This window comes from Triturus cristatus, chromosome 4_1 (assembly GCF_964204655.1).
Source record: "Triturus cristatus chromosome 4_1, aTriCri1.1, whole genome shotgun sequence".
Taxonomy (NCBI): domain Eukaryota; kingdom Metazoa; phylum Chordata; class Amphibia; order Caudata; family Salamandridae; genus Triturus; species Triturus cristatus.
In genome coordinates, this window is record NC_140585.1 from 201267270 (window position 1) to 201280112 (window position 12843).

General features: G+C 43.9%; 1 protein-coding gene across 2 annotated transcripts in view; it reads right to left on the reverse strand.

Moving 5' to 3' along the window:
* Positions 1-313: 313 nt before the first annotated feature.
* Positions 314-12843, reverse strand: part of LOC146854033 (alpha-N-acetylgalactosamine-specific lectin-like) — a 233026-nt gene continuing 220496 nt past the window's right edge. For both annotated transcript variants that reach the window (XM_085650482.1, XM_085650483.1), the window contains exon 7: positions 314-641. In XM_085650482.1, the coding sequence (XP_085506608.1) occupies positions 623-641 (19 nt within the window). In that variant the 3' untranslated portion in view covers positions 314-622. The remainder of the gene's footprint in view (positions 642-12843) is intronic.

Genomic DNA, 12843 nt, shown 5'->3' on the forward strand with positions numbered 1-12843 from the left:
CTTCATGATGACACAGGGTCTCGTGCTACACTCCCAATCCTATATTAATTATGCAGGAAAAATTGCCATCATTTTCACAGTGGATGTTCACCTGCTTCTGCAAGGGTACACATGACATTCGTTCACACCCCATTCATAAATCCTGGAAAATGTGCCAGAGTGCAAAATGTGCCATCATCGCAAGTCTATTTTACAATTCAAAAACATTTATAGATATTGATACGCAAAAGCCGGATGCGAAAACTACACTAAAGAATAGTTGTTAAACCAGGCCCATAGGTCAGAAACTCTAATGGAAAATACTAACAAAAGATTTAAGTTTTTCAGAAATTTATATTCAAATTGTTATTCATGTTTCGAGAGGAAGTGTCCTTATATTTCCAAAAGAAAACAATATTTTCAAAGATAGCATTTTTATTATGATCATAAGTAGTCATATTTTAGAGTCAGTTGACTTTATTTGGCTGATTGCCTCTTTGTAAATGAATAATAAAAATCACACTTTTTTTAAAGATGGCAGCTAAGATGGTATCCTCTTATCTCCGAAAGAATCTACTTTGGTTGGATGCTTGTTTTCATGTTTTTGTCATTGACACCATGACTCAAGTACATTTCAGAGGACTTACTCAGCTCCACACAGTCTGAAAAAGACAAAAAGACATTCATTATCAATGACAAGGCTCTGCAATGATGTTGCCCCAACCACCAGAAGCATTGAGTTAAACCTCTTCCTGTAGTTGCATTTAGCGCTATCTCGTCCTTTATGAGTGTACTTCAGGGCAAATTCAATTCTATTACACTACGATGAATAAATGTCATTGATCACTGAGAACTGGTGTGTGCATTATGCCTCAACCCTGCAGCCAAGGGGTGTCATTCAATGTCTACGGAAGAAAAAAGGCATGTTGTTTCCGTAGCTGTGACTAAACATTCGTTGAAGAAGTTTCAGGTATTTCTGAGAGTTTGAGGGGTTGAGAAAAAGAAATTTGCAAATTACTTCTAAAATTTTCTCTATTTGTCACACTTTTCTGAATACAGTCATATTTGTAATTTTCAGACTAAAAATCAAGGATCTTATTTATAGGAGACTTACGCTGCTGTAGCGTCACTTTATTTTGATGCTCCAGCAGTGCAAACCTCTCATTCATACCCATGGGTTGAATCTTTGACACAGAGTACGGTAAGGCAGCGACTTGCACTTCTTTGTCTTACTACATATCTATGAGACATGCAAAGCCTCAGAGTGGTATTGCGTTGACTCATAGATATGATTGAGAGGCTTGCGCTTCCCGGAATGGAAAAAAAGTGATGCTCCAGTGATGCAAGCCTCTCATAAATATGCCCCCAAATGTTTAACAATATGTGAAAAATTAGTTTTTGGTTTTGTCCAGTTGAATTTATACTACGTAGAGGTAATCCAAGAGAAACCACAACAATTATATTTAACCATATTGAGTCAAACTGAAAAATCTGTTTAATGTCCAAGTGCACTTGTTGATCTAGTTAGTGCTTCTGAGTTCAATTTTTTCCTAAATATTTTGCTCATTTAAGATTCATGCAAGAGAGCCAATAGATCTGCAACTATTGGAGGTGCATTTAAATAATTTCTGGCAACTAATCAAAAATCTCCAGCCATCTGTGCAGCTGTTTCTTCCCTGCCATTTTCAAATTTGTCTTGAAGTTCCCACTTTGAGAGACGTTCTGGGAGCACTTGTATTCTCTAAAGCAGAATGGAAGTTGGTCACCCTGACTGTAACCAAGGCGTAGCCATCCCAGCCCATTTCTTTTACATGTCTTGGATGGTGGCATTATTATACTGTTTTGGGGTCCAGTATCTGCACACAGGGAAGATGCCTGCAACCTCAAATAACTGTGATAAATAGATTATCTTAATATTTATGATTTTTAAACAGTGTGAATGCTGCTGAGTTAAATGTTCATAGGTTTTGCAATAATAGCCATCCATAACATAGTTATTGATCCCCTTAAGTGCGTCTATCTTTAGGGCTCTCTCTGAAGATTCCAATATCTTTTGGAGAGGACCAATTAGTGAAAGATGAGGGGTGGCAGCTGATCTTGGAGAGAGTACAATGACAGCCCAGTGCCTCACTTCTTCCTTCTTTCCAGCTCTAGTCTGAGGGAAATGCACACCATTTCCTGCAAGAGCAGGCCCCCGGTGGCTGCAGTGGTAGTTGCACATAGGAGTAGGCTGGAGCGGAATATCCATTACACCGGGGTAATTGGAGTAACTTCAATTACATCGGATTACTTTTGGTATTACATTTTGATGCAGGATTACCGATAATTAAATACTCCTGCTTGCATACCTAAGACTAATTTTGGAGAAAACATCCAACTACGAGACCACATTTAGAGGTATAGCGTGCCTTAACAATGTATTTAATACCACAACTGTGTTGTTACCACAAATTCCATTAAAAAGCAAGTCATTACAAAGACTTGCTTAAGGGGAGGGCTGGACTTTGGAATAGTTTAATTTACTGTTCCAACTCCATTCGGTGTATCAGTGGGGAAGGTGTTGGACTTAAGATCCAACACTAGTTCAACACCACACTCCCGCAAATCGTTGTAATGACCTGCATTGTAACTGAACTCATGGTAACGTCGCAGTTGTGGTACTGACTGCATTGTATAAAGCTTTATTCGATACAAATATATCATAAAAGCAGAATCAATTCTTATACAATTCATGAGGAGGATTTAGTATAAAACTAACAACAACAGTTCATTTACAGAATGATAAAAAATTGAATATATTTTTATAAAAAAAAATAATAAAAGAAGTGGGGAAAACCCCTAAAATTTAAATATCATAAAAATAATATACAGCAGTATAGCGCAAAACAATTTGTGTGGAGCTAGTCCATATTTTTTTGTGTTAAAAACTTTGAACGTAACGCCCATGCGCATCCCAGGTATTTGGCCACCCTGCAGATCACAGTAAGGGAGGTGGTATCTGTCCTGAGGATGCTTAAGACAGACAAACAGTTTCTTGAGCCCAACTGTAAACAAACAGGTTTTAACCACTTACTTCTTATCTGTCTGTATGCTGGGCAAGCCAACATAAGATGGGCAATGGACTCAGTACGAGCTCCACATCTTGGACATGGCACTACTGCTGGTACTAATGCCAATCGTTCGGTCCTCCTCCAACTTACTATTAAGTCATTAATAGGGAGGGTTCCGATTCTCATTATCATATATAGGAACCTGTCTCTAGGAATTTGGATAAAATCAAGATATGCCTCCAGCTTTCGGACCGGCTGGTGTTCCATGAACCGCTCAGTGAGGGTTCCCCTGTCCACATTGGTCTCTTGAACCACCTCCACCCAATTCCAATAAGCTTTTTTAATAACCTGTTTGGGAGGCGGGGTCTGGCTAACCCATGCCTCCCCTAAACCTATGTCGGTTAATAAACGCCTGAGATCTGAAATCCTTTTAACCCTCTGGCCTGTATCTGCTTGAATAATGTCACCAAAGGCTGCTGCATAATAAGACAGCTCTGGGGTCGATCTAATGCGGGCCCAAAGAAGTAGAGGGCGGAGACGTACAATATCTTTAATTGAACATCTGCCCAGATCTAAATACAAGGGCTTCAGTGGTGTAGAAATTGGAAGGGAAACCAGACCTCTAAAAAACGTATTCTCCGATCTTACTAGGTCAGTGGTGTTCTCAAAGCCCCAAAGCTCAGCCCCATACAGGGCTGAGGGGAGTGGTTTGCCTTCATAAACCACAAGGGCCGGAGATATTGGTTTACTTACAGAGAGTTGTTGTTCTCTTAAAATTGCCCCGGATACTCGCTTGTGGTTCAGAAGCATTTTTGTCAAATGGGAATTCCACTTCATGTCACTAGTGACCCGTATACCCAAATAATTGAAAGACTCAACTAGGTCTAATGGTTTCCCTTCAAGGGTAATGTTATTTCTAAACCGCTTTGAGGGGGATAAAACCAACAATTTTGTTTTAACAGTATTGATGATTAAGCCTCGACCAGAGCAAAATAGGCTAAATCTGTCTAACAGCCTTTGGAGACCACTTGGGCTTTTTGACAGCAAGAGGGTGTCGTCAGCATACAGGAGGGTCGGGATCTTTTCACCCGCCAGGGCTGGTGCATCGGCCGGAAACTCCCTCAAATGGTCTGCCACCCCATTCACAAAGAGGGAGAACAAGGTCGGTGCCAATACATAGCCCTGGCGTACCCCCCTGTTTACCTCGATCCTCTCTGTTAGCTGTCCCTGGGTTCCCCACCTAATTCTGGCATAATTGCCCTCATGGAGGCGTCTAATAAAGTCAAAAACCAAAGGGGGAGTATCTAACTCACGCAACACCTGCCAGAGCTTGGGGCGGGGACCAGGTCAAAAGCAGTCTTCAGATCAATGAAGGCCAAATACACACTGCCTTTCCCTATGACCACGGTCTTCCAATAGATCATAAAGAATCTAACGATCTGCATTGTAAAGGCACTACAATGGAATGCCTGCTTTGGAATAGATGTTTCCACATTTAGAGAGTGGCTGCCTGTGCTCGCTATTTGTATTTCCTAGAGCAAAATGCATCCTTGCATCGACGTTGAAATGCGGGAGTATTTTGCACTAAAAAATAGTGCTAAACAGTGGGTGTAAGTTGAAGGAAAATTCGACCCTAAGAAAAGTTTTAGCACGCGTTGGACCTGACTTGGATTCCAACTAACTTTCTGCCTTTAGCCCTCATGTTTTGCTGACTTTGTTTTTGCTAGCTTTAGGATTCTGCGCAGTTTAACAGTGCTAAAGTGTTTGTTCTCTCTTCCTTAAACATGCTCAAATTGTCTTACACCCACTTGGCACATTTCATTTACTTATAAGTCCTCAATAAAGTGAATGTCATGTACCATGGCCTGTAAATTAAGTGCTACTAGTGGGCATGCAGCACTGGTTGTTCAACCCACTTATGTTAAACATGTCTCAGGTCTGCAATTGCAGCCCCTATGTGTGCAATTCCAAACTACCATTTCCATCTGGCAAAATAAACCTCATGCCAGGCCCAAACCTTCCTTTTTAATGCATACATGTCACCCCTAGGGTAGGCCCTAAACAGCGAATAGGGCAGGGTGCCGGGTATTTAAAAAACAAGACATGTACATGGCTTGGTATTGAAAAACTTTAAATAAGTATTTCACTGCTGCAAGGCCTACCTCTCCCATAGGATAATAGTGGGTTGCCTTATTACATTTAATAAGAGCTAACTTTTAAATGGGAGCAGGTAATGTTTGGTGTCTTTAGAATTGTAATGAGATATCATCGTTAATGATAAAGTCGGATTTTAAATTACAATTATGAAAATGTCACCTTTCAAAACGTTGGCATTGTCCTGCCTTAGCCATTTAGGACCCTATTTTTATGCTGGTCGAAAAGACCTGTGGTTGGAGGCTTTCCGACTGACTTCTTCAGTTTCACTTTCGCCCACTGCATATCAATGCCGGCGGTCGAAAGTGAAACCCGCTGGTCAATTTGGCTGCCATACGATGGGCTCAAGGAGCCCGTGGGCATTCGCAACCAGTTTGTAATCCCTTAAGGGCAATGTTTCCACCACCGGGATTACAATGTCGGGTTCCCACAGGCTTTCCTTGTTGGGCTTTCCGATATGGCAAGCCTGTAAAAAAGCAGGGCCTCCATTCCTACATGGCAGGCATTATTAGAATCTCCCATTTCTCCATGGGAGCTTGTGCTATTGCTGGTTTACTGCCGCCGCACAAGCTACCATAGAGTAATAAGAGTATGCAACCACATCATGTTTGGTTGCATTGTATAATTGTGGTGACAGGACCGCCGACCATAGATTGGTTGGTCCTGAGACCTCAGAAATGTCAGGTAGGCATGAGTCCACCCTATATCTTTATCAGGCCCTTAGTGCCTGCAGCCTGGCCTGGGTCAGATGACTGGTTGCAGTTGGACTTTCAGTATTCGTCCCAGACATTCACACACAATAGATGGCTTAGGTGCACCTGGATGGGCCATCACTGGCCGAATGGGAGGGTGGAGCTGATAACAGCCTAACCTTTACCTGAATAAGCTTTGTCATGGTTCCACACAAAGGTTTGCATACCTCCTTTAGTTAGTCTGGAGCTAGGGAAAGGGAGGCAAGAATCCTGGGTACTTCAAAGGCAATTCTCTAGAAACGTTTCCCACTTCAAAGATGGCACCAGGTATAAATATTGGTGCTCAGACACAAACTCATCAGTACACTTCTGTACCTCTGGAAGACTCTGTCAGGAAAATTGACTGCTATGCTACTGAACGGATTCCTACCTTGCTGGACTGCTTCACTGATGGACTCCTACTCTGATGGATTGCTGCCCTGCTGGCTTCCTGCCTGGGTGAGGAGGACTGGACCTGCACCTTGAGCCAGGACCACCAGAGTGACTTAAAAACCTAGTTGGCTGGCCTCCTGGTCAGCAGCCTCAGGGACAGAACAACCTTCCAATAACTTTGAGTTCAGCACCTGGACTCTGCCAGTTATGAGTCCTGCCCTCCGCATTGGTTCCAACCCAGTCCTGGATCCATGGAAGTGGCTCTAAAGATGCTTCGCCAGTCCATTTGTGGACTAAGTAGAACCAAGACATTTCCTCCGCTGCGTGGCACAACCTGTGGCCCATCAGAACTGCTGCTGCGTGATGCATCACCATGCAAGGACATCCACAGTTGGCACTTTGTGCTTTTTACTGCTAATTTTACTGAAACCTTTAAAATGTCATATATTTGACTCCACTGATGTGAAACACCTGTTTAAATTGCTACATAAATACCTTACACAGAGCCTCTAAGTTAAACCGCACTGATTTTTACCAAGGTGCTAGAGGGTTGAGGACAGGTTAATTTGGGGTGTGCTTGTGACTTCACCCCGACAAGGATTGTGGTTGCTGCTTAAGTAGGGTCTCACCACCCTAAATCCATAATCCAATTTCTTTCATTGGTGATCAGTGGTAAGGACTTGTACTTGTATTGGTGCAGTGCCATACAGTGATTTTCTGTTACACTCAAAATCCCTGGTAAATAATCTGAGACCATTTCAAGTTTTTTACATCTCCTTGATTGGCCATTTTCTTTTTCCAAATTTACCATTACCTGACACCTGACTGTTGTGCCTGGAGTCACACCTGTGGGACTAGATTTTGACCTTGCCAACTTGGATGCCCACACCAAGGCTGAGCTCAAGAAGTTCTAGAAGGAGAGGGCACTTCCAGGGAGAATAGCAGTACCGGAAAGCAGGAGCTACAAAAGGCATTGAGTGCCTGGGCAGAAGTCCACCCTTCACTTGCTAAGCAGAGGATGAGAAAGAGGAGATGGAATTGCAAATGGAAGACCTGGGCACAAATTCTGAAATGCACCACCCAGTGTAGGTAGGATGACTCACCCCTACCTTGGAATTTCCTCCAAGAGCAGAAGGCAGCGTGTCTTCACAAGGCTTGTCTCCAGAATAGTTGGTGGACAGGAAGGCAGAGAGAGAGTTTAGGCTGAAGATGATACAGCTAAGGAGGAGAAAAAACTAGCCAGGGACGCAGGACAATAGAAGGCTTAGAGAGCCTTGGCATGAGAAATGGAGGAGGCTGGAAGAGCCCTGGAAGGAAAAAAGCTAGCCATGAAGGAGAGAAGAATGGACCAGAGAGCTGGACATAAGAGCTAAGCAAGTGACTCCAGCAGTAATGGTAGCAGCATACCCTCAATACCCTCTCGAGATAGGAGGGTCAACATTCCTCGTGACCCCACCATGCACAGTTTTCAAATCAATAATTCAATTGCAAATGTTGCCGTGATATTATCAATGGTGTCATAACAGATGTTTTGAGTGATGTATATGCGGGGTAATTTGTAATTGAAGGTGAGAGAGCAAGCTATAGTTACATTTGGGCATACATTAGAGCTCCCAGAGATAACTATAACTGGTCAATTTCAGTGGTTTTGCACATTTAAACTGGTATAATCACCTAACTCTAATGCTACTTTAACCTCCATTTTTGTCAGTGAATTTCTTAGGTTTTTCAATGTAAAGTAATTTTGTGTTACCATACGGAAAGCTCTGCGTGCTAAGGGGGTTGGTCGATGCACCTGGCCTACAGCCTGGCCCTGTGTCTAACTCTCCACAGTCAGCCAACACCACGTTGTGCACAGGCTTCCTATGTGAGCAGCAGAGGGTTGCCTGAAAGGCATGGCTTGTGACCTGGCCATATTCCATCCCCCAGAGGCAGCCAACACCACTCTGACCATGGTGAGGCCATTACCATACACCTCCCCAGGCTACTTTAGGCACGGGCCCCCAACCCCTATGGCCAACATATATTTCAAATGGGGGGGCGTACTTCCCCAAACCAAGCCACAAGGACCCCTGGGACCCCACCCCCAGGATTCCTAAAGGTGCCCCCTCCCCATGCCAATAGAGGCTGAACGTCACAATAAAAGGGGAGGCAGCTGCACAGCCCCCCTCCCTGATCTTTAATAGGCCCTGGGGACCCCACCCAAGGGCCTGATTTAATTGTCAATGAGTGTCCCGATGCCCACCCTGGGAACCAACCAATAAGAATTTTGGGGGCCTTGGAGAAGCCCCAGGTCCCCTCAGGCCCCAGCCAGCTCACAACATGGTGCGGGGGACGGCATTGCTCCCACCCGGCCAGAGCAGCTGTCTTTGCATGCTCCCTCTGGGTGGGAGCAATATCTGTTTCCCTGCTCGTAAGAGTGCAATCCACCAGACGTCTGTTCCCACTGCTGACGACACAGAAGGCATGTTTTATGCTTCCGTAAAAATAGGTTTATTTGATCAATATCTTGCCACTAGTACTCCCCTGGCCCCCATGTTTTTAGATTTGGGTCAAAAAATGCTACTGCACAAGATGGGTTATAAGCAGTTAATGTTTTGGCACCTCTTGTGGTCAGTAAACAAACTTACCCCATATAGAGCAGCAATAGATCTCCTAAAATGATCCCAGCTGAATTTTATTCCATGGTTCATTTGCTTGAAGAATTTATTGAAGAGTGTTAGGATGGAAGGATATTGGTCACCTCACAAAATCTGGCCCTTATTCCAAAATGCAGTCTTAAAAAGATATACTGGGATACGATTATGGAGAAAGAGGTGGCCAAACGGGTGGGCACCCTGACCCAAGATTTTATTCATCTTTGAATTTGCCCCTTTTTATGAGGAAACCATTGATGAAATTTTACCACCCCTGACACGGAAATTATTCTTCCAATACCATTTTAAAACTTTACCGACAAAAGTGTTTTGTAAAAAGCGGTGTAGTAATGCCTCTCGGGACGATAAGTGTCCTGCATGCAATGCTTGCCCAGAGTCAATTGTCCACTTGCTATTCTTTTGCCCTTATTATAAAAATCTGCGGGCAAAGTGGATTGTGCCACTATGTAGATTGGTTGGACCTGGGCATTATTTGGGGGTCATGAGAATCTTAGCTAATGACACAAGTAGGCTGGTTGTATTTGGTCTGGCAAGATTCCGGCATGCATTATGGATCAAACGTTCCAAATGTATTACATAGTTTCCTAAATCCTTGCATGGGGCTATTTTTTATTGATTTTAACTCTGTATTGTTTTTACCTATGCTGTACACTGTATTTTTATACTGTTTTTATTGTTTGTAATATTTTTATATTGTATGGCACTTTGCAATTTATAAGATCCTTGTGAAGGAAAATAAAGTATTTTGATGATGATGATTCTGCCATTGGGAGATGTAAAAATAGCCCACCATGCAGAAATAAACATAAGTTTGGGGAGTGGAGCCACATGGCCTCTTATAGGCTTGGGGAGGGAGGCCATGTATTCCTTCCCCCTAAGTAGAAAATGCACCCTTCCGTGGTCTTACCTACCCCATAGCATATGTTTTTACAAGCACCGGAGCCTGCACTTTTCTTTGGTTACATTTTGCTGCAGATTCCCTATTTTGGCCTCAGGCTAGGTCCCTCTGGGACCCCACCGCCAGGCCTGAGTGTCAGGCTCTCCCTAACCTTTTCCTATATAGGTTTTTGGACTCAGGACTGAATCCCAAGTTCTAAGATGGCTGCCGTCACATCGTTGTTGATGTGTTGGCAGCCAATCGAATCTCATCGGATATCTCTTGGTTCCACAGAACCTCCAAAGCATGAAATATACACATTTTGGGGTTATCCATCAAGAAGGAGCTGAGAAAAAGCACGTCCCAATTTATTTCTATAGGAAATTTAGACACTGCTACAGCCCAAACTGCTGAAGGGATTTGCACAAAATTTGACAGAAAACTAGCACTTGGTCCAGAAAGAGTGTGTTTTGTGTTTTGGTGTACACCTGTTCATTAGTTTTGGTAAAATTAAGGTTAAAAACAATATTTGTATATTTCGCACTGTAGAAGAACCAGAGAGCAGACATATCTCAAAGTGAGATCTGATTGGCTGTCACCAGCTCAACCAGGAAGTGGTGGCAGCCATCTTAGGAGTCAGGATTTGGCCCGAGTCCTAAAGCAAGGCAAAAAAAGACATAAGTGAAGAGGTTAGAAATACCATGACTCGAGAAATGTTTCTTAAAAACGTTTTTCTGCAAATTCATGTAGGATCCATGAATATACTGCAACATTTTTTTTAAAATATGCACGTTCACCTGCACTTCTTTTTAACATTTCCTGGGGCGGGGTCAGAGGGATAAACCGATTTAATTTTTTAGGGTAGGGATATTGAATGGTCTCGCCTTCAGAGGCTAGGGATGGGCACCCAAGGCTCGAAGTATTTTTAAGGGGGTGGGGACATGTGGGTCCATCCTCGATCCTCTACATCTTATCTCCAGGGGAGTCCACCCATGAACACAGTAGTTTCCCTGCCTGCACTGATGTAGACAGGGAATCTTGTATCCGCTTGGCAGGAGCATTTTTAAAACTCCCCCACATGGGAGCAAACACAAAGCTCTCAGCCGGCTGGAGGTTTCAAAATGTTCCAGCCGGCTGGGAGCAGACTTTTCATCTTTTCCCCGTCTGCACCAGGGCACCCCCCCTTTGAATAGAGTATAGGGCCTCAGAGATGGGGTCCCCAGGGTCAAAAATGATTCATGAGGAGGGACACACAACCCTCCTCCCCTTTAATAAAAAAAGGCTCGGTGATGGAGGGGCTGAACATTTCACTTGACTATAGCATTACTTTAACCTTTGGTGAAATGTTTGAAATGAAAAAGCAGCCCTAGGTGATGGGGTCCCGAGGCCATTATAGACTTGGAGAGGGGTTTGTGTGGCCTCCTTCTCCTTTAAAGTAGATAGGGACATGGGAGTTGGGTCCCCAGTGCCTAGTGAGGCTCAGTAAGGTGTGCCAAGTGCCCTTTCACCTTAAAAAACGCCCTAGGAATCGGGCCCCCAGGGACAGACCCTGTGGCCAACCCTCCACTGCACCCTGCTGATGGTCATGGTCAGCGTGGGGTTGGCAGCTAGCAGGCGTTGGCCACAGGACCTGGCCACAGGCCAGACCCTTTGGCCAACTCTTGCTTCACACGACTGAATGCCCAGCTCACTAGGGAGGTGGACGAGTGCTGCCAGGCCTTGTGGCTAACCCTGCACTGTGGGGGGTTGGCCTGGGGAATTTGTGGCCAGCCACTCATGTATGGAGTTGACTGCATGCGAAGGGTTGGCTGCAGAGCCTGGCCGCTGGGTTTGAATTTACGTATGGTAGTTAAATATTACTTTACAAAAAAAAATTGAAATTCAATGGAAAAAACAAAGTGCAAAGTAACGTTATAGTTAGGTTAAATGTTCAGTAACAATGTAACATTTTAATCTCTAAAAACCACTGAAATTCATCAGTTATAGTTACAGTCATCTCAAGTAATTAGAACTCTTTCCCTTGCCATGCAGTGCTAATTACCCCACATTTTACATCACCCATGACATCATTGATAACATTACTGCAATATTTGCAATTAAATTATTGATGAGGGACCTCCATCAGTTGAGAGCCCGTACACCCTACTATGCACACTCATTTGAGAAAGAAGTAAGACAAGATAGAACAGTCCTTCTGCACACTACGATGCACACCTGTCATCTGAGAGGTATTAAAAGAGAGGCCAGTTCTACCCGCTCCATACTAGGCACACCTGTCATCTGACACAGAGTTCTAAAGGGAAAGGCCAATCCCTCCCTATTCATTGCTCGGCACATTTGTCATTTGAGACAGGGGTCTGAAATGAAAAGCAAGTCACTACCCAGACCTTACTATGCACACATGTTATTAAAGAGATTGGACTCATCAAAGAGGTCAGTCCCTCCACACACTCTACGATGCACACCCATCATTTGAGAGAGAGGTCTTAAAGGAGAGGCCAATTGTTCCCCATAAACCCTACTACGCATACCTGTCATCTGAGAGAGAGGCCACAAAGAAGAGGCCAGTCGCTTTCCATACATCCTATAATGCACACCTGTCACCTGACAAAGAGGTCTCCAAAGAGAAGCCAGTCCCTCCTGCTCCCTACAACGCACACTTTTCATCTGAGACAGGGGTCTGAAAGGAGAGGCCAGTCCCTCCCCGCACCCTACTATGGATGGGAAACAGCATTTACAATGGTGTTTCCACAATGCATGGCTTTACAACGTGGTTGTTACAACAACCGCATTGTTACCACACTTGCCATTACATTGCAAGTCGTATCAAAGACTTGCTGTAGGGGGCATACAACACCAGGGAATGTGTTGGATTTTAAATCCAACACCTTCCCTGCTGTTGCACAATATGGAGTAGGAATAGCAATTAATACTATTCCTAAGTCCAGGGCGCCCCCTACAGCAAGTCGTTGATATGACTTGCGATATAATGGCACGCGTGG